Raw genomic sequence first — 22,898 nt, 5'->3', positions numbered from 1 at the left:
GTTTTTTTTATGATTTGCTTTCTTCTGGTGCCTGCAAACTTCTTTTGCTGCTCTCTTTCTATTTGTTCAAGTGGCAGTGATGATTCTTTGATTTTGGCCCTTTCTTCTTTTTGGGTGTGTGCATTTATTGCCATAAATAGACCTCTGAGGCATGCTTTTTCTGTTTCCCAAAGGTTCTGGGGGGAAGTGTTTTCATTCTAGTTTGATTCTGTGAATTTCTTTATTTTGTCCTTAATTTCTTTTATAACCCAGTAGTTTTTGAGCAAGATGTTGTTCAGTTTCCATGTGTTTGATTTTTTTCCTTGTTTTTTCTGTTATTGATTTCTACTTTTATGGTTTTATGCTCAGAAAAGATGTTTTGGAATCTTTCATTGTTTTTGATTCTGTTAAGGCTTGCTTTAGGACCTAATAATATGGTTCATTCTGGAGAATGTCCCATGTGCATTGGAAAAAAAAGTTTACTTGGCTGCTCTTGGGTGGAGTGTTCGGTCTGTTTATGAGGTCAAGTTGGTTGATTGTGGCATTTAGATCTTCTGTGTCCTTATTCAGCTTCTTTCTGGATGTTCTGTCCTTCACCAAAACTGGTGTGTTGAAGTCTCTTACTATTATTGTGGAGCTGTCTATCTCTCTCTTTTATGTATTTTTGAGCCCTGTTGTTGGGTGTATAAATATTTATTATGGCTATGTCCTCCTAATGTCTTGACCCTTTAATCTTTGTATAGTGTCCTTCCTTATCCTTTGTGGAGAATTTTACTATAAAGTCTGTTTTGTCAGAAATTAATATTGACACTCCTGCTCCTTTTTGATTTTTGTTTGCTTGATATACATATTTCTATCAATTGAGTTTTTGTTTGTGTTAAGTCTAAGTTGTGTCTCTTGTAGGCAGCATATAGACAGATAATGTTTTTTTATTCATTCTGGCACTTTCTGTCTCTTTATTGGTGCATTTCGTCCATTTAATTTTAGCATAATTATTGATAGGTGTGAGTTTAGAGCCGTCATTTTGATGTCTTTTTTTGTGTTGTTTACTGTTTCTTTCTTCCACTTAATTTTCTTTGCTGAGTCGTTTTTCTTTATATATTGTTGTTGCTTTTGTATTTGCTGAGTCTTTATGTTTTTCTTGTTTTTTTGTTTTGATATGTAGGATTGTTAGTTTCCTTTGTGCTTACCTTAGTATTTACCCCTATTTTTCTAAGTTTAAACTAATCTTTTATTTCTTTATATCATCTTGACTTCTTCTCCTTATGAAAGATCTATGACTATGTTTTATAGTCCCTCATTTTTGCTTTAATGTTGTCATCTTTTATGTAATGTCATCACTGTTTCCCTATTTTGAGAATTTTAGCTTGAATTTATTTTTGTGATTTCTGTATCTGGGTTGATATTTGGTTGCTCTGTTCTGTGTTCCAGTCTTGGGTTGTTATCTGATGTTATTGATTTTCTAACCAGAGGACTCCCTTTAATATTTCTTGTTATTTTTGTTTGGGTTTTGCAGATTCCCTAAACTTCTGTTTATCTGGAAATGTCCTAATTTTGCCTTCATACTTGAGAGATCATTTTGCTAGATATATAATTCTTGGTTGGCAATTATTTTCCTTCAAGGCTTTATATATGTCAACCCATTACCTTCTTGCCTGCATGGTTTCTGCTGAATAGTCTGAGCTAGTCTTATTGACTCTCTTTTGTAGGTGACTTTTCATTTATACCTGTTCACTCTTAAAATTCTCTATCTTTGATATTGGCAATTTTGATTATAATATGTGTTGGTGACTTTCTTTTGGGATCTACCTTGTGTGGGGTTTGATAAGCATCCTGGATAGATATCTTCTCATCTTCCATGATATCAGGGAAGTTTTCTGCCAAGAAATCTTCAACACTTCTTTCTGTATCTTCTGTTACCCCCCTGTCCCCCGTTCTGGTATTCCAATCACTCATAGGTTATTCCTCCTGGTAGAGCCCCACATAATTCTTAGGGTTTCTTCATTTTTTAAAAATTCTTTTATCTGGTTTTTCCTCAAATATTTTGGTGTCAAGCGCTTTATCTTCAGTCTCACTAATTCTGATTCCAGTTCCTCAATTCTGCTTCTATGACTTTCTATTGAGTTTTCTAATTCTGAAATTTTATTGTTAATCTTCTGGATTTCTGTTTGCTGTCTTTCTGGATTCTTGCAACCTATTAAATTTGTCATTATGCTCTTGTCTATTGTTCTTAACTTCCTGTAATGCTTTGTCTGTGTGTTCCTTGGCTTGTTCTGCATTTTGTCTGATCTTCTTCCTGATCTCTTGAAGAGATCTGTGTATTAATCTTTTGCCTTCTACCTCTGGTAATTCCAAGAAGTTCTCTTCATCCAGAATATTTTTTGATCCTTTGTTTTGGGAGCTTGCTGAAGCCGTGATGGTCTGCCTCTTTATGTGATTTGATATTGACTGTTGTCTCCAAGCTATCAATAAGTTATTGTATTTATTTATTTTATGTTTGCTTACTGTGTCCTAGCTTCTTGTTTTGTTTTGTTTTGAAATGCCCAAATAGGCTCTTCAAATGAGCTAGTTTTATTATTGATAACTTCAAAGCTCTAATGTCCTGTCAGCAGGTGTTTAGATCTGTTACTAGGTATATAAGCCCAAAAGCCTGTTTATGTTTCTTGTGTGGATTCAGCTCAGGTGTCTAAGTAGTCAGTCACCAAGTGTGTGATGTAGGCTCTTACCTACAGTCTTAGATGAACAGGGGTGATTGGTGTAGGCACAGGCATCTGGCTGCAGTAGGGTGTCACTTGCTAAGCAGAGGGCTGACAACTGCCCCGAGTGTCTGTGAGGAAAGCGTGTCCCTGTTCCCTAGAGCATGTAGGTGGGTGGATTTTGGAGCCAGACTATAGGCATCCAATACTATTGGCTGTAAGGACTGGTAGGTACCACTTATCCTTGGCCCCTGTTGCTGGTGGCTAGGTGGCTTGGGCAGAGCCCCCAGTCCTCAGGCTGCTGATGTGGGTAGGTGAGGACCCTGCTTAACAGGCAGAGCAGTGCCAAATGTCATGAACCTGCCTCTCCACCATATAACTGAAACAGTTGAAGTTGTACTGTAGTAATGAGGGCCTATGCTGTTGAAATGGGCCAACACAGGCCTATGCAGGGGTAAAAGGCATTCAAAGTCTGTGGACCCTTTATGCCTCTGCCTAGGCAAAACAGCTTAGGTGAGCCAGCAGATTATTTTTCCCTTGTTGGTTAATTTGTTCCTTCTCCAAGGCTGGGAGAATGGCTCAGGGCACATGACAGTACCTACTTCCGGCCCAGGGAAAGTGACTATCACTGAAGCTGGCTCACAACCCAGTGCCGAGTGGGGAGGGCTCAGGTAAATGGGAGAGAATTTCTTCCCAAAAGGGTGTTTTTTGGTCTGCACAGTAGATTAAATGCATGTACTTATCTTTTGCTGAGAGCAGTGCTTTTTCACTGATTCTGAAGGTGTGAGTGAGACTCTCCACTGCTTAGTCTCTCCTGATGTGGAAAATGTGTCCCGAATGCCACTGCTTGTCACTGTGCTTGCACCAGCGGATCTGGCCTGCATGGTGCCAGTTCCCGCCGTGTCAGGTCTGTCAACTCCTTGATGCTTCTGAACAGGGTCCTTCCTCCCGCCACTTAGTCCAATTCCTCAACTTTGCCTTTGATGTTCAGGGCTCCTAGATTGTCATATATAATTGACTCACTTGTTTTTTTTGAGTCTTTGTTGTAAAAGGGACCACACTAAGCATCTGACTACTCTGTCATTTTAGCCCCGCCTCTTGCCCTTTGATTTCACTACTACTGCTTCCATGGGCATTGATTGTGAATCCAAGAAAAATGCAATCCTTGACAACTTCAGTACTTTTTCCATTTATTATGATGTTGCTTATTGGTCCACTTGTGAGGATTTTTGTGTTCTTTAAGTTGAGGTGCAGTCCATACTGAAGGCTTTGGTCTTTGATCTTCATCAGTAAGTGCTTCAAGTCTTTTTCACTTTCAGCAAACAAGGTTGTGTCATCTGCATATCAAAGATTGTTAATGAGTCTTTCTCCAGTCCTGACTCCATGTTCTCCATATAGTCCAGCTTCTCGGATTAGTTGCTCAGGATACAGATTGAATAAGTATGATGAGAAAATACATCCCTGACAACATACCTTTCCTGACTTTAAACCATGCAGTATCCCCTTGTTCTGTTTCAATGACTGCCTCTTGGTCTGTGTTCCTCATGAGCAAAATTAGGTGTTCTGGAATTTCCATTACTTGAAATGTTATCCATAATTTCTTATCATTCACCCAATTGAATGCTTTTGGTAGAGTGAATAAAACACAGATAAACATCTTTCTGGTGTTCTCAGCTCTCAGCCAAGATCCATCTGACATCAGCAGTGATATCCCTCATTCCACATCCTCTTCTGAATCTCGCTTGAATTTCTGGCATTTCCCTGTTGATGTACTGCTGCAACCTATAGTATGATTGCATGCTATCATTATGCAGTATATTCAATGCAACATAGAGTTATACCGGAAAAATAATTTGTGGAGGTTGCTTTGAATAAATAAATCTTGAGCAATGTTTTGAAGAATTTTAATAAAAAGTTTAGTTTACCATAAATTAGCACATAATTAATCTGTGTACAGGTGGTTTTTCCATAGCATAACATATCATTTCTGAAAAACTTCCAATTCTGAAAAATTGCTTGCCTAAACACCAGGGTTTGAGGGAAAATTAGGGTTAGGGGAAGGACACTTAAACCCTATGGCTCTTTGTAACTAGATCCCTAACAAAAATAGTAACAATTCTGATAAAAACACTAAAATATACTCTGTAGCTTTTGCTTCTCTGTCTGTGATGTAGGTCCTGATGACCATTCACTTCTAACAGACCATTTTCATCAACATGAAAAATCTGAATCAAGATGTTGCCTCCTTTATTAATACATTGTTTTCATTCAGGGGAAATGTCTTCATAGTTTCTTTATCTGCACTCATTTTTTTTTCCTAGATAACTTAGTAGAATGCATAGTTGTTATTGAAGCCTTTAAAACAGCCAGTGCTTTTATGAAGGGAAAGCATTTCTATAGAGTTTTAGCTTTTTTTTCTTAAGATATTCATACATTGTTAAGGCTTTGGCTTTAATTGTGAGAAAGTTTGTCCCTGATTGTTTCAAAACACCATTCTCCTAAGAAAGAAAAACTTAAGAATCTACAAAACTTCTGAGTTATACTGACATCATTCTCCTATTTACCAATTACATATAAAGTAATTCATATCAAAGAAACTAGAACAAACTGTACTTGGGAAAATATTCTCGATATGGGAGGGAAGTGTTCTCTTCAAATACAGGCCAAAATTATATACATGCACATACATATACAAATATAATTTTAAAAATCCTATTTGTACACAATTTGATCTCCCTGAAATGACTTTATATTTAAAGCTTTCCAAGCTCCAACTATATTTAACAATCAACTGCAACTAATAAATTTATATTTCTTGAGTTTTGCCGTAATACATTTTTTTCCTCTGTGTGTGCCCCTCCATATCTCTACCTCTGCATCTGTTTGCCTAGAAAATTCAAATGAAATAGGAAAAGTCTTGTCCAGAGTTTTCAGTTTTTAGTGCAAGTTTGTGGTTGCAATAAATCTCTTCTAAAGATTTTGGAGCTGGAAAATCAGTGAAAAGTCCCCTTGCCTTTGAGGTGATTCTGGCTCATAGCACCCCTGTAGGACAGAGTAGTACTGCCCCATAGGGCTTCCAAGGAGTGGCTGGGGAGTTTAAACTGCCAGCCTTTTGTTTAGCAGCCATAGCTCTTAACCACTGCACCACCAGGGCTCCCAATGAAAGCTAAAAAAGGAAAGTAGACATTCCCCCCCAAAAAATATATATATATAAATTTTTTTTTTCAAACTTGGGAAGTGACATAGGTCTAAACTATAAAATTCTTTGAGCTGAAACTTCTGGATTGCATAAGGAGGCATGGCTATGTCAACACGAGCATTAACATTTATGGTTGGATAGCTCAGAGTTTTGGATAATACTGGTCGGTAGAGTTTTGAAGCACTGACACTACCATAAAGTATATAATTTTCTAACTAAACTAAAACTTTTACTCTCGAACCTTAACTTCTGCAAGGTGCCATCCATTCCAAAATGCTATAAAATATCAACCCTCTTTAGTTTGATTAATGATATATTGTCAGAGTGATGAATTCTTCTAGAGTGTAATTTGAAAGATAATATCATTCTAGGGGAAAAAAAATTCAGGTGAGAATTTAGAACAGTTACCAGATTAAATCCTACCATCAGACGATGTAGTGAAGGATGTGGGGGAATCTGGAAATGCTGGCAGTAAATCACATTCTTTGGCTCTAGTTTAAGCTTCTTTCTATTCAACAGTGAGGTACATGATTTACTATGTGCACTGAAGGCTGTTTTGGTTTGATTTTAAAACCTTTTTGGCACGTAGAGCAGTCGCATACGTAAGTTTATTCATTTTCAGTTCTCTCCTCCTCCTGTTACTACCTATTAGGACTTCCATATTTAAATTTTCAAATTCAGAAGATGGAAAGAAAACTATCTATAAGTTGAAATTTAAAATTTGAAAATTTTTATTAATATATATGGCTTACCAAACCCACTGCTGTCGAGTCAATTTTGACTCATAGTGACCCTATAGGACAGCGTAGAACTGCCCGGTAGAGTTTTCAAGGAGTGCCTGGCAGATTCAAACTGCTGACCTCTTGGTTAGCAGCTATAGCACTTAACCACTATGCCACCAGGGTTTCCTCATATATGGCATAGTATTATGATATTTAATGTGCATATTTATCTATTTTAAACATTGTATAACAATAAGTGTCACATGGGTCATTGATTACTTCTGCTTTAAAATGATAGTTACTATATTATTAAGTGAAAAAATGTTTTGTATTTTATGTATATATTATATATATGTTTTGTATTGTATGTATATAATATATATTATGTATATATTATATTATTGTATGTATATATTATATATATGTATGTATATACATATATTGTATGTGTATATATTTATATATTATATATTATATATTATATATTATATATTATATATTATATATTATATATTATATATTATATATTATATATTATATATTATATATTATATATTATATATTATATATTATATATTATATATTATATATTATATATTATATATAAGCAGAGACAAAAGGCTACAGGGATATGTAGCAAACTGTTTACAGTGGTAGTCTTGCTTCACGGTTGGGAAGGAACCTCTATTTCTTACTTTAATTTAATGTGGTGGGATTGGGATTTATTTTTACTGGTATTATGTAATTTAAAAAAGTGTTGTTAATTTAAGGCTAGGCCTATATTACTGTTTCTCAATGGGAATACCCTTGGTATTTTGTGTAGGAGCCTTCTTCTTGAATTGTATCATCCCTCACATTTCAGGATACTCATTAAACCTGGCTAAACCCATTGGTGTTGAGTCGATTCTGACTCACAGCGACCCGATAGGACAGGGTAGAACTGACCCATAGGGTTTCCAAGGCTGTAATCTTTATGGAAGCAGACTGCCACATCTTTCTCTCACAGAGTGGCTGGTGGATTCAAAGTGCTGACCTTTCGGTAAGCAGCCCAGCTCTTAACCACTGCACACCAGGGCCACCCAATAATGTTAGTAATGCTCTCCAATGATCGTGAAAACTCAAAACATCTCCCACATCATCAATTTTTTTTTTTTTTGCTTCACTTGGAAACCATTGTCGTTGTATTCATTAAGCCTCTTTCCACTGTCTTGAGCAAAAAACAAAACAAAACAATTGTTGTTGTTGATAAAAGCTTCATAGATAAACTGAATGGGAATAGATATGATGCAGCTGAATCAAAGGCAGAATCAGGACTAGAAATGTGGAGAATAATTGTGGCCCAAGTAGCACTCTTTATTCCACTTTCAATTTTTACTCTTCGGTGTGTCTACTTTATTTTTTCTTATAATTAACAATTATGAATTCACATAATACAAAGTTGGCCACAGAGAGACCAGATGCTGCTTTCTTGATCAAAATCCAAATTCTCATGAACTCAACATAGATCAGCTGTTCCATGATCCATGGCCCAAAAGGCACAATGTCTTCCATAGTGAGGCTGGTGGAGATGAGCAAGCACTGATTCGGGTCAAGAATTTACCATAGATGGGGACATTCCTGGGAACGGAGCATTCACTTCAATACAAGTCTCTGATGCAGTCAGTCATAGTAACACAGGAGCTACTTGTCTATTGACTTTTTTTTTTCCCAGTGAAAAATTTTTCTATTGAGGCAAAATTCCAAGTTTTAACTTTATAATTCAACGATTTATTAGTGAATTCATACATTCATGCAATAATTGCTACAATCCAGTTTTAAAACATTTCATTACAACAAAAAATTTCCTAGTGGCTTTTTTTTTTTGCAGTTATCTTTACTCCCACTTTCAGTGTCAGGAAACCACTGACCTGCATTATGTCTCTCTGTAGCTATGTCTTTTCTAGAAATTTTGTATAAATGGAATCATTCATATGTCATGTTTTGGGTCTGGCTTCTTTCACTTAACATTAAGGTTTCTGAGGTTCTTCTGCTTTGTTGCGTGTATTCATAGCTCATTCCTCTTTATTGTCAAATAGTATTTCATTGTATGAGCCTACTACATTTTGTTTATTCTGTCAATTGATGAACATATGGATTATTTCCATGTTTTGACTTTTAGAATAATGCTTCTGTGAACATTTGCATACAAGTTTAGTGTAGACTTGTAGCAATATTTTCATTGCTCTTGTTTAAAAATACCTGGAAATGGAAATGTTTAGATACCTGGAAATGGAAATGTTCAATCCCAAAGTAAGTATATATTTAACTTCTTAAGAAACTGTTAAACTCTTTTCTGAAGTGTCTGTACCATTTTATAATTCCTTCAGGAAAAAAAAAATTTTTTTTTTTTTTTCAGCAACATATGAGGGTTTTATTTTCTCCATGTTGTTGTCAAAACTTGGTATTGTCAGCCTTTTTGATTATAGCCATTCTACTATGTGTGTAGTGGTATCTCCTTGTGTTTCAACTTCTCTCTGACCTTCAGCAGTGCTCTTCCCCATCAGCGCACCCCAGAACATATGATTACTCAAGGAAATTCAGCCTTCTGGCATTATGCTGAGTGAAATTAAAAAAAAAAAAATTTAGTCAGTTGCAAATCGCAAATATTGTATGAGACCACTATTATAATAACTCAAGAAAAAGTTTAAATGCAGAAGAAAACATTCTTTGATGGTTACGAGGGTGAGGAGGGAGGGAGAGGGGAATTCACTAACTAGATAGTGGACAAGAATTATCTTAGGTGAAGGGAAGGACAACACTCAGTACGGGGAAAGTCAGCACAATGGGACTAAACCAAAAGGTAAGAAGTTTCCTGAACACAACCAAACATTTCAAGGGACAGAGTAGAAGACACAGGGGTCTAGGGGCCGTGGTTTCAGGGGACATCTAGGTCAATTGGCATAACAAAGTTTATTAAGAATATGTTCTGCATCCCACTTTGGTGAGTGGTGTCTAGGGTCTTAAAAGTTAGCGCATGGCCATCTAAAATGTATTAATTGGTCCTAACCCACCTGGAGCAAAGGAGAATAAAGAACACAAAGACAAAAAGAAAATATTAGCCTAAGAGATCAAAGGGGCCACATAAACCAGAGACTCCATTGGCTGAGACCAGAAGAACTAGATGGTGCCTGGCTACCACCAGTGACCGCCCTGACATGGAACACAACAGAGAGTCCCTGATGGAGCAGGAGAAATTTGGGTGCAGAACTCAAATTTTAGTAAAAAGACCAGACTTAATGGTCTGACTGAGACTGGCGGAGCCCCAGAAGACATGGCCTCCGGACTCTCTGTTAACCCAGAACTAAAACCATTCCCAAAGCCTGCTCTTCAGACAGATTAGTCTGGACTAAGATATAAAATTATAATTGTGAAGAGTGTGCTTCTTAGCTCAAGTAGATAAAAAAACTAACTGGGCAGCTCCTGTCTGGAGGCAAGATGAGAAGGCAGAAAGGGACAGGAGCTGGTTGAATGGACATGGGAAATGCAGGGTGGAAAGGAGGAGTGTGCTATCATAGGGATAGCAGCTAGGGTCACATAACAATGCGTGTATAAATTTTTGTATGAGAAACTAACTTGAGCTGTAAATTTTCACCTGAAGCTCAATTAAAAAAAAAAAAAAAATTGGCCTTCTGGGCCGTGTTTCATTGAACAAGATGTGGGCACCTGATCCATGTTGAGTTCATAAGAATTTGGATTTGCGTCGGGAAAGGGACATTTGTTCTGTCTGTGACCAATTCTGTATTTTGTAAATTCAGAACTTGTTAATTGTAAGAAAAGAATAAAGTAGATACACAAAGAGAAAAAAATAAAGTTAAAAGTGGAAACATGCTACCTGGGCTGCAATTGATCTCCTATTTCCAGTCCAGGTTCTTCCTGTGATTCAGCTGTATCATCCCTCTTTCTCCATGAGTCAGTTTGGTTAATTCATATCTTTCAGTTGGTTTGTCCAGTTCATCTAAATTGTTTAATTTCTTGGTATAGATTTTTAATATTTATTTTTAATCCTGTGGGCCTATAGTGATATCCTTCTTCCATTCTTCATTTTATGAATTTGTTTCTCTCTCTGTCTCCCTTTGGTCTACTAAAAGGTTTATCAATTCTTTTGTTCTTCTCAAAGACCCAACTATTGGTTTCATTAATTTTTTTTTTTTTTTGTCTTTTTAAAATTATTTTATTGATTGCATTCTGGTCTTTATTTCCTGACTTTTACTTACTTTTGGTTTTTATTACCTTTTGTTTTTATTCCTTCTTGAGGTGAAACTTAGATTATTAATTTTAGGTGGTGGGGAGCCTGGGGATACTCAGTAATGTCTTGTAAGGAATCTGCCTCAGGTGATGCCCCAGGTCACACCCCAGGGACCACCCAGGCAATATCTCAGGCAAAGACTCTTCAGGCACAGCTGGGCTAATCTCATCAGATGGAAGTGAAAGGGATAATGGTTTTATTTGGGAGGGCGGATTAGCTGACAAAGATGGAGTAATCTCTTCAGAAGGGAGTAAGAGTGTTCTGTTGGCAGAAGTGGTTCAGTGGAATTTAGGAGCTCAGTGTCCCCAGCTTCTTGGTTATCTGCCTATATGTCCCCATCCCACATTTCTGGGTGCCATTTCTTCCAATCAGCACCTGCACTTTAACTTCATACACCATTCCAAGTCGAGAATTCAATTGGTGTTGTGATTCAGTCACTCTTATAATAAGAGTCTGGGTTTGGTTTTCAGCAATATCAGCTCCATTACCACAAAAGTTAAGGCTTTCTTTCAGGGCACAAGCGGGAACTTTTAGGTCTTCTATGCTTTGAGCTCATCCCTTTTTTTCACCAGTTTGACTAGCAAAAGTAGGACCAATCAATCAGCTTATGTATACTTTTCATTCTGACAGAATTGTAGAAACGTATCAAATATATGATCACTCAGAGCCTTGTCTCTCAAAAAATATTTGATCCAGTGGTGGCAATATTTTAATATTTATATTGCCACTTCAAGCCACAGATGAGCAGTGCCCTCATTAGTACTGGAGCCAGACTTGAGTAGCAGTTCAGAAAACTCATCCTTACGATTTTGTTCCTCTACATCTACTCTTGGTACCAAATGTCTTAGGCTGGGTTCTGTAGAGGAGCAAAACCCATGAAGCATATGTATCTATATCTATGCCTTTGTCTCTGTGTCTCTATCTCTGTCTGTCTGTCTATACATATAATATATCGGTCTGTCTATTTATCTATATTTATTTATTTCAAGGAAATGGTTCACGCAACTGTGGAGGCTGGCAAGTCCCAAATCTCTGGGTCAGGTATCAGGTTGAAGGCTTCTCCTGACTCACATGGTAGCAAGGGCTGACAAACCCAAAACTGGCAGATCAGACAGCAGGCAGCTGGCTCATGGGGCTGCGGGAGCTGACAAATCCCAAAATCTGCAGGTCAGCGGCAGGCTGCTGGCTCATGTCCCAAGAACCAGAGGTCAGATGGTGATGAGTCAAGTGTAGGAACGAGACAGAGTGAACTTTGCCAGAACAAGCTTATATATTGGAGGTGCAGACTGCACTTCCAAGGATACTCCCCTTTCAACTGATTGGCTGCTCACATCAGATCACAAAATGCAGTAGGTTTATATAATATCTGCCAAACCACTGAGAATCATGACCTAGCCAAGCTGACACATAACCTTAACTATCAGAATTTTCAACATGTTACTATTAAGGTCACTATGCTCCTTTTTACCAAACTTGCAGAAAAGTGTAAGTAGAAAAAGAGAAGGCAACCTGCCTCTTACCACCTTGCCATTGGAAGTTACACTCATCACTTCTGCTCATGTTCTATTAATTGTAAGTATCATATAGCTCCACCCAGATTCAAGGGGAGCAACTACCTGGGGGAGCGATGTGAATAGCTAGCAATTAGTTATTGATTATGCTCTGGAGTCGATGTGAGAGATTGGGTCTGAGAATAGGAAGTTGCAAATTGTTAACGTGATTTTTCACATATCAACTTTTAAGTACTGTAAAATATTTTTAGACACTAATGAATAGAATAGCATATTATAGTGTTGTGGTGAATTTCCTTGGGGACACATGAGTGTAGGACAAACAGTAGCTGTTACTCCATTCTACCAATTTTCCATGAAATGATTGTGAATTTCCAATCTCATTGATTCTGTTAAATTTTACGCCTCTTAGTTAAGAGGTAGACGATTTAAGATTGTTTTATCACTCTGCTATTATAGAATACTTTTAACTTGTCTAAAGTTTTTCAAAGTTCACTACCTTGTTTGTGTGTGTGTGTGTGTGTGTGTGTGTGGCATGTGTTGCAACTATGTAGTTCATTTAGGAGACAAATGAAAAGAGAATCTCTATTGCTGCCTGTAATTTGCTAGTGCTTGGCCGAGCATGAAAATAAACAAGCAAAAAACGAACTGAAAGTTAAAATCTAATCCCTGCATAGGCAATTGCATATAGAATTATGGTTTCTTAAGAAGAAGAAGCAACAGCGTGTGCATGTAGTGGAGATGAAATTTGTTTCAAAAAAATATTTTAAGTTTTAGAAAAATCAAAAACAAAACACATTTTCTGTGTTATGTAGGCTAACATGAATTTAGTAGGGAAAAGAGATTGGGCTAGAAGAAAGAAGACCTTGGTTTTAACTGAAACCTCAGCCTTTTCTATCTGTTTCTCTTTGAACAGCTTTCTGAGCTTCAGATTGCTTGTCTGTGTAATGGGAATCATATGGCTGCTCCCTTTCCCTGTATGATTGTTTTAGGAATAAGAAAAATAACACATAAACACACAGCTGAGGAAAGTGGTATATAAATGCAAGATGTTCTAGGAAAGAAAATTCTCGTTCATTGGCATTTTATTTCTGTTAAATACCGAAGTAACAGAATTTAAGATATTCAGGTAAAATTCTGTTTTATAAAAGTTATCCATGATGTTTATCTTATTTTTTAGCAGTAAATTTAACTTACAGATAAAATCAGTTGCTGATAAGAGATCTCTCAGAGAAGAGGACCTTTCCAGGATTTGCCTGTTACTTTTTTTTTTTTTGGCTATTATGGAGTTTCTTAATATGCTACCTAAAAGTACTATGAAGATTATTGGAATATTCATAGCAAGATGCATTTTAGAAATGGAATAATCTTTGTTTTTGTTTATTTAAATAAGCTTATATATTTAAATGATAATTCTGCCTTGGTAATTATACTTAAAACTAATTCTATTTTTATAAATGTAAAAGGAAAAACAAGCATTTTAATCACCTTTGAAACTCAAGGACCTTTATTCTAGGAAATTTTAGGTTAGGCTTAAGTTGGATTACTCTACTAATAATGCTGGTTAAAATACAGGTATTTCTGGAAGGATAAATCATTACCAGTAATTTGAATTTATCTTAAAATAACAACTACATAGGCATATACAATTTTCTTTTTAATGGCCATTGGGAAAATTTGGAGCAGATACTATGGTTTCATATACTGACAGCAATATGTGTGCATAGGTCACATTTGTCAATTTTTCATGGATAATTTATTAATTCAGTGTGAAATAACACCGGTTAATTTGATGTTCACTGATTTATTCCAGAATCAGACTGCAGTGAATCATAATAGTTATACAAAAAGTCATAACTGGAAAGTTTCAATGTAACCTTAGAAAAAGAGGTAACTAGATGAAAATTTAAAAATAGGGATATTTCTGTAGGAGAGCACGAAATAATTATTTCTGTTCCCTGCTGACTTTTCCTCTATCTTGAGGTTGTTTGCTAAGAAGTAAGATGTATTTCTTGTCTTCCCAATGCCAGGTTCTCATAGAACCTCTGAAAATCCTAAGTCTTCCCCTGGAGTTTGTCTCAATCTCAGGTGGGATGGAGAATTCTGCAGTTTACCCAGAGAGCACTTGGACAGACCAGGGGTAACAGTTGGTGATAAGAGATCTCTCAAAGAATAAGTCCCATCTAAGATTTGCCTGTTCCTGTTTAGCTACTCTGAAGGCATGTGGAAAGATTTATGAATTCCTTCCTTTAGTCATCTGTTTTGATTCTGCAGCTCCTCCTCCTTTCCCTCAGTCTCAGCATATATATTTGCTAGGCCAAGAAGCCCTGGTGGCACAACAGACAAGCACTCAAAAGGTTCGTGGTTTGAACCCATCCAGCAACTCTGCAGGAGAAAGATCTGATAGCTAACAACATTTCCTAGGCCACCAACTGTATGTCGTCTCTCATACTGTGGTGGCCTGCATGTTACTATGATGCATGTTACTATGAAGCTATGCTACTGATATTTCAAATACCAGCAAGATCACCAAGGATTTCATTCTAAAGTTCTAAAAGCAAAGATGTCACTTTAATGACTGAGGTGTGCCTGACCTGAGCCGTGATCTTTTCAGTCCCCTCATATGCGTGTGAAAGCTGTAAAATGAAAATAAGATAGAGAACAAAAGAAGAATTGATACATTTGAGTTGTGGTGTTGGTGAAGAATATTGAATTTACTGTGGACTGCTAGAAGAATGAACAAATCAGTATTAAAAGTGATACAAAAAAAATGCTCCTTTAGAAGCAAAGATGGTGAGACTTTGTCTTGCTTCCTTTGGACTCATCGTCAGGGAAGACCAGTTTCTAGAAAAGGCCATCATATTTGGGAAAGTAGAGGGTCAGTGAAAATGGAAAACCCTCAATGAGAGTTGCGTCCAATAGCCTCAACAATGGATGCAAACATACCAAAACAAGACTCGGCAAGGTTTCATTTTGTTGTACATAAGGTTGTCATGAGTCACAGCTGACTCAATGGCAACTAACAACAACATTTCAAGGCACAGTGTTAGCCATTGGGGATTCAAAGACTTAAAAAGACATGGTTGTTCCTTCTTGAAGCTTATATGGTATTATGGGATAGGCACAAAAAGGTGATGTGAAATCAATATAGTGAGGGCTAGTAAAGGCCTAATGGGCCCTGGTGGCACAATGGTTAAGCACTCAGTTGCTAACCAAAAGGTTGGCAGTTTGAACCCGCCAGGAGCATTGTGGGAGAAAAGGCCTGGTTATCTACCCCCATAAAGATTACAACATAGGAAGTCCTATGAGGCAGTTATACTCTGTCCTATAGGGTCACTATGAGTCAGAATTGACTCAGTGGCACACAACAACAGTAGATGTCTACTTAAAGTGTTAAGGGGGCACAGAGGACGGGTGCTGCACACAGCTAGGGTGAGGGCAGGGAAGGGGTCCTAGACCTGTGGGAGTAACTTGGGATGAATTCAGGAGTAGGAGACCACCAGGCAAAGAAGATGGTAGAGGAAGGAAGGCCTTCTTGTTAAAGTAACCTCATAAGAAAAGGCACAAAATGAGTAACAGCTTGGAATTTACTAGGGAAGTATAGGTAGAGGTACTTCCTGATGTGCAGCTTTGGATAGTAAATGCTTTCTAAACCAAAAAAAAAAAAACAAACCTGCTGCTATTGAGTGAATTTCAACTCATAGTGACGTCACGTGTTACCAAGTAGAACTGCTCCACAGGGTTTTCTTGGCTGTAATCTTTATGGAAGCAGAACTCCAGGGCTTTCTTCTGCAGTGCCTCTGGGTGAGTTCCAACTATCAACCTTTACGTTAGCAGCCGATTGCGAGCTACTTGCCCCCCGAGGGACCTAAGTATTTTCTAGAAATCTTTTATTACCAAAGAATACTCATTACTGCTTATTCAGGCTCCTGTTAGTTTCCAAAACCAAAACAAACCCAGTGCTGCTGAGTCGACTCTGATTCATAGTGACCCTATAGTTTAGCTATATTATTTAGCCATGATGTGCCCAAAACATCATGTTTATCCATTTGGGGTTGACATAGTGGAAAGGCTAAGTTATTAGAATTATGCACACATAGAATCACTTCCCAGCTTTGCTACTCACCCACCATGTGACCGAGGGTAAGCCGTTTAAACTTTCTGAGCTCTAATTTCTTTAACCTTAAAACAGGGATAAAAAGTTCTTTTAGAGCTGTCTTGAGGTTTAAATGATAAAACCATTTTAAAATATTTAGGATGGTACAAGCCCAAACTAGTCACTGAATATGGTAGTTGTTACTCTTATATTGATTGATGTAAATATCAATTTGTATTTTTCCACATTAAATAAATAGAATTTTCAGAGTCATGGAATAATGAAAATGTGACAATGTATCTATAGTTATTTGGCTGGCGTACTAGGCTCTTTAGCCGTGTTTTGTTCATTTTTTAACAGGCAAAATCTCAAATATTATCTAGTGTATTGGATGTTGCCCACCAGTTTATAAGGGAAGTTCATCCAGATGAACCCAAAGGGGAGAGTCGTTCTACAAAAGAGATCAGTAAAAGTCCCCATAAATCAAAATCTCTACTTCTGCAGGGGAGCTGCTCTGAGGTAAGCTGAGGAAAATCGAGTAGATATTTTCTGTCGTAGGTCATCCTGGAGACTGTCATTCATAAACTTAACTAGAGCTGTAAAGTTTTGCAGATTATTTTATTATGTTGTTTTTAAATATGAATTTGTTTTTTAAAAATCACATACATCTTGACTTTAAAAATCTTTTCAAGGAGATTGCTTTGATTCCACGGAACACTGATCTTTTTGATGAATGATCCTTTGACCATGTGGCTTTCTGGGCATTTTCACAATGTCAGTAGCTGAATGAGTATTTTAGAGAAATGTAAAACATACACACACATAAGGCAATGTAACAGTTTTATATTAGTCAGGACTTCAGAGAGGTTAAAACTAAAACCCTGCCAAGCAGTTTAGGTGACAGGCAATTTCACAGCTATTTAAAGCCGAATTTATACCAAATTCTGGCAGTTATTCAGATTGACTATTGACCCAATGATGCACTAGATAAGCTTTTATCAGCTTATGTCAATATTTTTATAATAAACATGTTGTATTGATTCCTTAGAAAAAAAGTCCCTCAAATTTTGCTCCATGTTATAATCTTTATTTGTTTTAGGTGTTATTTACCTTTTCACTGCAGCTCTCAGAAGGAGAAACTTGGCCAAAGTCACAGCTTGTTACTGATGACAGAGCCAGGGTTTACCTTAAGTTTATTGATTTCCAAAAGCATGCTTACAGAGCATAAAAGAAAATATGCTCCATGTTAGTAGGCCCTCTTTCCAGCAGAAGACCTGTTCTTCAATTGTCCTGGAAAGTCAGAACATTTGTGTGGATTCTGCTGTCTAGTAGACCTACCAAGGGTGTTTTGTGAATAATCATATAATCTCATAAACACTATGTACCCATCACTGTCCTAAATATTTTACATGTGTTATATCCTTTTCTCTTAATCATTTTTTTTCTTCACAGAAAATAGTTGCAAAGTTTTAGAAATGCCTAAGATTTCATTGGTAATAGAACTAGGATAGTCAGACTTTCTGACTCCGAATTATCTGCTTTTAGGCACTACACTGAGGCTGTGGGTTTTAGGGTTTTTCCTTCATGCCTGCCATCTTATCTAATTTATCCTATCACTAATAATAGTGGTAAATCAGTGGTTAACTATTCTTGAACACATTGTGCTTAATGCTTTGCTTGCCTTTTTTAATATTCACAATAACCATGTAAGTTGTGTGCTATTATTACCCCATTCAACAGATGAGAAAGGCAGAAAAAGGTTATATAACTACCCTACTGGAAAAGCTATAGAACTTACTCCCTTGCCTGTACATTTAATTACTACATAAATGCTCCCTTTTATCCCATGGGTGACTGTCTGTGCTGTATAGACCCACTATCTCCTGTCTTAAAATCAAACCAAACCATCCAAACCCATTGCTGTCGAGTCCATTCTAACTCACAGGGACCCTATATGGCAGAGTAGAAGTGCCCCATAGGGTTTCCAAGGCTTTTTAATCTTTACAAAAGCAGACTGCCACATGTTTCTCCAGGGGAGCAGCTGGTGGGTTTGAACCGCCGACTTTTCGGTTAGCAGCCCAGCACTTAACCACTGTGCCATAGTAAAATCAATTGAAGAAATGTTAGAGAAACATGTAAGGTCAGCACCTGTGGGTCGGGTCCAGTCCTGTGTGGTTTTAATAACCCTTCAGTGGTTCTGGTGAGCATTCCTGGTTGGAAGACCTTGCTATAGACCCGTAAGTGTGCCTGAACACAGTGCATGCCCACACTAAATATACAGCCTCCTCACATAACTGGCACTCCTCCGAACTGGAGAGCACTGATTCTCAAACTGTAAGAGGCATTAGAAGCATTGGGTGAGTTTGATGGAAATACGCATTTTTGAATCTGCCACCCAAGCTTTGATTTTTTTACACCTGGGTTAGGGCCCAAGGATCTGATTCTTAGTTAGCATTCCAAGCAATTTTAATATGGGCTTTTGGTACCAAATTTTTAAGATGCTTGCTACAAGAGGTATTTTCCTGAAGACCGCCTCTTCCCTCTTATTCTGGGCAGATGCTCGCCTTCTTTCTAACCCTAAGACACTCTTAAGGCCAAGATTTTTATCACTAAAAAAAAAAAAACTTGAAATTCCTAGGTAAAAAGAGTGTATGCATTTGTAATAGTAATAGACGTAAGCAAATTTCAGTGACATCTTAATTGGTTTCCTTGCGTCCACAACCACCATTCCCCAATTTCTCTGGGGTCCCTGCACCTGAGGGGCTCCTCAACAAGGGGAAGAGTGATGACAAGGAATATTCCTCCAGAACTGACAGAGAGAGAAGCCTTCCCCTGGAGCTGACACCCTTAATTTGGACTTGTAACCTACTAGACTGTGAGAGAATGAATTTCTCTTTGTTAAAGCCATCTACCTGTGGTATTTCTGTTATGGCAGCACGAGATGACTAAGACAGTAAGTAAGGGCTGAACATAGAGGATTCTGCTCTTGTGTCTAAATGACACACAATGGAGATTTAGCAATTTGATAATTCAGCATTGGCGTGGATTTTATTTTTTTAGAGTTTCATAATTTGGCTTTCTCTGATTTACTGAATAGCTGCCAAATCCTACCTTCATTTTCTTTTGTGTGTTCAGATTGGATCCATATGTTGTGCTGAGTGTATCCTTTCTCCCATGATTAAGCTGAGAAGTACGAAATGTTTCATATGCATTAATTAATTTGTTCATTTGTTCCCTTTGTCCAACTAACTTTTTTTTTTATATAATTTTTATTGTGCTTTAAATGAAAGTTTACAAATCAAGTCAGTCTTTCACACAAAAACCCATATACACCTTGCTACACACTCCCAATCACTCTCCGCCTAATGATACAGCCCGCTCCCTCCCTCCACTCTGTCTTTTCATGTCTATTTCACCAGCTTCTAAGCCCCTCCACTCTCTCATCTCCCCTCCAGGCAGGAGATGCCAACATAGTCTCAAGGGTCCACCTGATCCAAGAAGCTCACTCCTCACCAGCATCCCTCTCCAACCTGTTGTCCAGTCCAATCCATGTCTGAAGAAAAACGTCCAACTAACTTTTAATGAGAACTTACCTTGCACCAGACATTGCTCTCGGCATTGAGGAAGAAGGCAAAATTCTTGATCTCATTACATTCTAATGGGGAAAGACAGGCATAAACAAATGAACTTGTAGTGTAAATTTACATGGAAGTAAGTTTTAAGAACATAAATAAAGCAGATAAAGGATTAGCAAGTAGGAGAGAAGGGAACTATTTTGTTGCATCATCAGCAAAGATCTGTCTTACATGGCATTTGAGTAGAGACTGAATGAAATAAGTGGAGTGGCTATGCAAGGATACGGAGAAGTATAGTCCAGGCTTTGGGTGCAGATATAGTGCAAGGTCCTGAGGTGAGAATGTACTTGTTGAGTTCCCAGAACTGCAAGAGTCTAAGTTTGCTTGGAGCAGGGTGAGTGAAGGTGAGAATGGAAAGAGATAAAGCAAAAGGTAGGGAGGTATGAAATCATGTAGAACTTTGTAGGTCCTGGTAGGAACTTGAGGTGCCATAGAGAGTTAAGGGTGGGATTGAGCAGGGGAGAGACATGATCGATTCAGATTTTAGAAACCTGTTCTGTCTGTTGTGGGGAGGTTGCAGGGAGCAGGTGACTGGAAAGTATGAAGATGAGATACAAGGCTATTTCCAAGGAGAACTCGTGAATAGCATAATGATGAACATCAGTCCTATAGGCTCTGGTTTTAATAATTTCTAAACAGACCATTTATAATTGCAGATAGAGTTTTAAAGAAAATAGTAAAGCACATAAATAAGTACAATAAAAACACTCTAAGTTTATAAAAACACTGCTTAATTCATAAAGATTAATAATTTTACCTGTATCTTAAGATACAGAAAATTTAGTCAAGCACACTTATATTCATTTTTAATTGCTTAGGTAGAAATTACAACATCAAAAAGAGCAGAATCTACAAATCAAAAAGATGAGCTCTTGTGTGAAGGATCATTCGATGAAGAAGCTTCTGCCAGATCCTTTCAGGAAGTCTTAAATCAGTGGAGAACCAGAAATCATGATGACAATGAGAAGCAGAACTTACATGCAGAAAAACCAGGTATGGCTATTTTTAAAAAAAGGATGTCGTAAAAGAAAGATTTATTTTTTTTATCTCCATTCTTGGGATAGAGGTTTGATAGGACTTCTGCAAAACAGCATGTGTTGTACAATCATTGGTTAGTGGTTTAATATTTACAGAACCCTGAATTGGGTGTTAGAGACGTTTGAATTTGTTTCCCATGTAGATTGAGGCTGACAAAGGAGCATAGATTTCTACAGTTTCTCCTTTGTGGTGTGTGTGAAGAGAATTTGGGAGAGGGAATATGAGTGTGTGTATATGCTTAAAGGACACTCTGGGAGAGACTGTGAGGTGGGCGAAGTAGATCCTGGGAGAGACCATAGGGGATTTTGAAGAGACCCCAGGAGATATCCTAAATGGGATAATCCATTCGGCAGAAGGAAATGGGTAGTGGGTAATCCATGACAGCCAGTAGTATTACAATGATTCAAATTATCAATGACGGTAGCTTGGGATGGAGAACATAGTGAAGGCAAGAAGAGATCAAATAACTGTGGGTGTTGAATTGCTAGTGCAGCAATAGTAACCAAAGTAATAATATAAAGATGACGGTGTAGTCTAGCTTCTAAAGTCCTTCAGAGTGTACATAGGGTAAAGGAGAAATTGAGACCTGTGACTTTCCAGCAGAGATGCAAGGAGACAATTAGAAACCTTCTGATTGATGAAGAAGTCCCTCATCTCCTATAACCTGCTTGTAATGGTTACAAAGTTGCAATGCCAATTGAATGTTGAATCCTGCCAGATAAGAGCACTGGTAGGGGGTAAATAGGATGGTGACACATAAAAAAGAACATTTTGGCAGGCATAGGTAAGGCTGAAAACTTCGTAATTGCAAATCATCTTGAACCTCCTTTGCCAATTAAGGCATGACCACCCTCCTTTTGTGAGAGAACCAGCTTTTTCTGACATAAAAATCTTTCAATGTTTGCACATAAAAATCTTCCAGTGTTTGCGATTGGGACAGTTGACTCATTGCCTCCAGACCCATAAAGAGAATGAGATCCCTGAATAGCCCAATTCAGAAGTAAAAGTTTGACCCAAGAAAAGACAACTTATATGCAGACAGAATTGCAGGACTTCATCAATCTTATAGGCAAGAATATATAGAATATGTATGAGAATGGATGCTAAGAGTAATAGACAAAGTAAGATGAAATAAAAACCTTGATTGGTATAACTTTATTAACAGGAGTGAACTCACCCAAGGTTCAGAATTTAATGAGTTGACTTGAGAATTAAAAGTGTTTACATTGGCTAATTGTAGCCTAGACTTAGTTGTGCCCTTTAGCTAATGAGGTTGAAAGGCTACAACTTTGGTGAATACTGTGGAGACTTTCTATTTAAATTCTTGTCCACAAACAAGGACTATAAAAATCACCAGAAAGGTTGTTAAAAATGCACAATCCTAGACCTCAAGCTTGATCTAATGAATTAAAATCTGCATTTTAACATGATCCGCATGTGAAATGTATGCACCTTAAAATTTGAGAAGCACTATAGGTGGTGGAAAGATTCCAAAGCCTCAAGTTGAGCAACCTGCTCAGCTATTCTTTTTTTTTTTTGTACTTTCATGAAGGTTTACAGAACAAACTATTTTCTCATTAAACGATTAGTACACATATTCTTTTATGACATTGGCTAACAACCCCATGACATGTCAACACTCTCCCTTCTCGACCTTGGGTTCCTTATTAACAGCTTTCCTGTCCCCTCTTGACTTCTTGTTCTTGTCCCTGGGCTGTAGTGCCCCTTTAGTCTCGT

At 37.5% G+C, this 22,898-nt stretch overlaps 1 protein-coding gene across 2 annotated transcripts in view; it reads left to right on the top strand.

The window, feature by feature from the left end:
* The window catches only part of ZBBX (zinc finger B-box domain containing), a 151,761-nt gene that overhangs the window by 67,767 nt on the left and 61,096 nt on the right, over window positions 1-22,898 (top strand). For both annotated transcript variants that reach the window (XM_003416255.3, XM_003416256.3), the window contains exons 7-8: window positions 16,849-17,007; window positions 20,942-21,116. In XM_003416255.3, coding sequence (XP_003416303.2) covers window positions 16,849-17,007; window positions 20,942-21,116 — 334 coding nt within the window. The remainder of the gene's footprint in view (window positions 1-16,848; window positions 17,008-20,941; window positions 21,117-22,898) is intronic.

This window comes from Loxodonta africana, chromosome 23, assembly GCF_030014295.1.
Source record: "Loxodonta africana isolate mLoxAfr1 chromosome 23, mLoxAfr1.hap2, whole genome shotgun sequence".
Classification (NCBI taxonomy): domain Eukaryota; kingdom Metazoa; phylum Chordata; class Mammalia; order Proboscidea; family Elephantidae; genus Loxodonta; species Loxodonta africana.
This window is presented reverse-complemented; position numbering and strand designations above follow the sequence as displayed.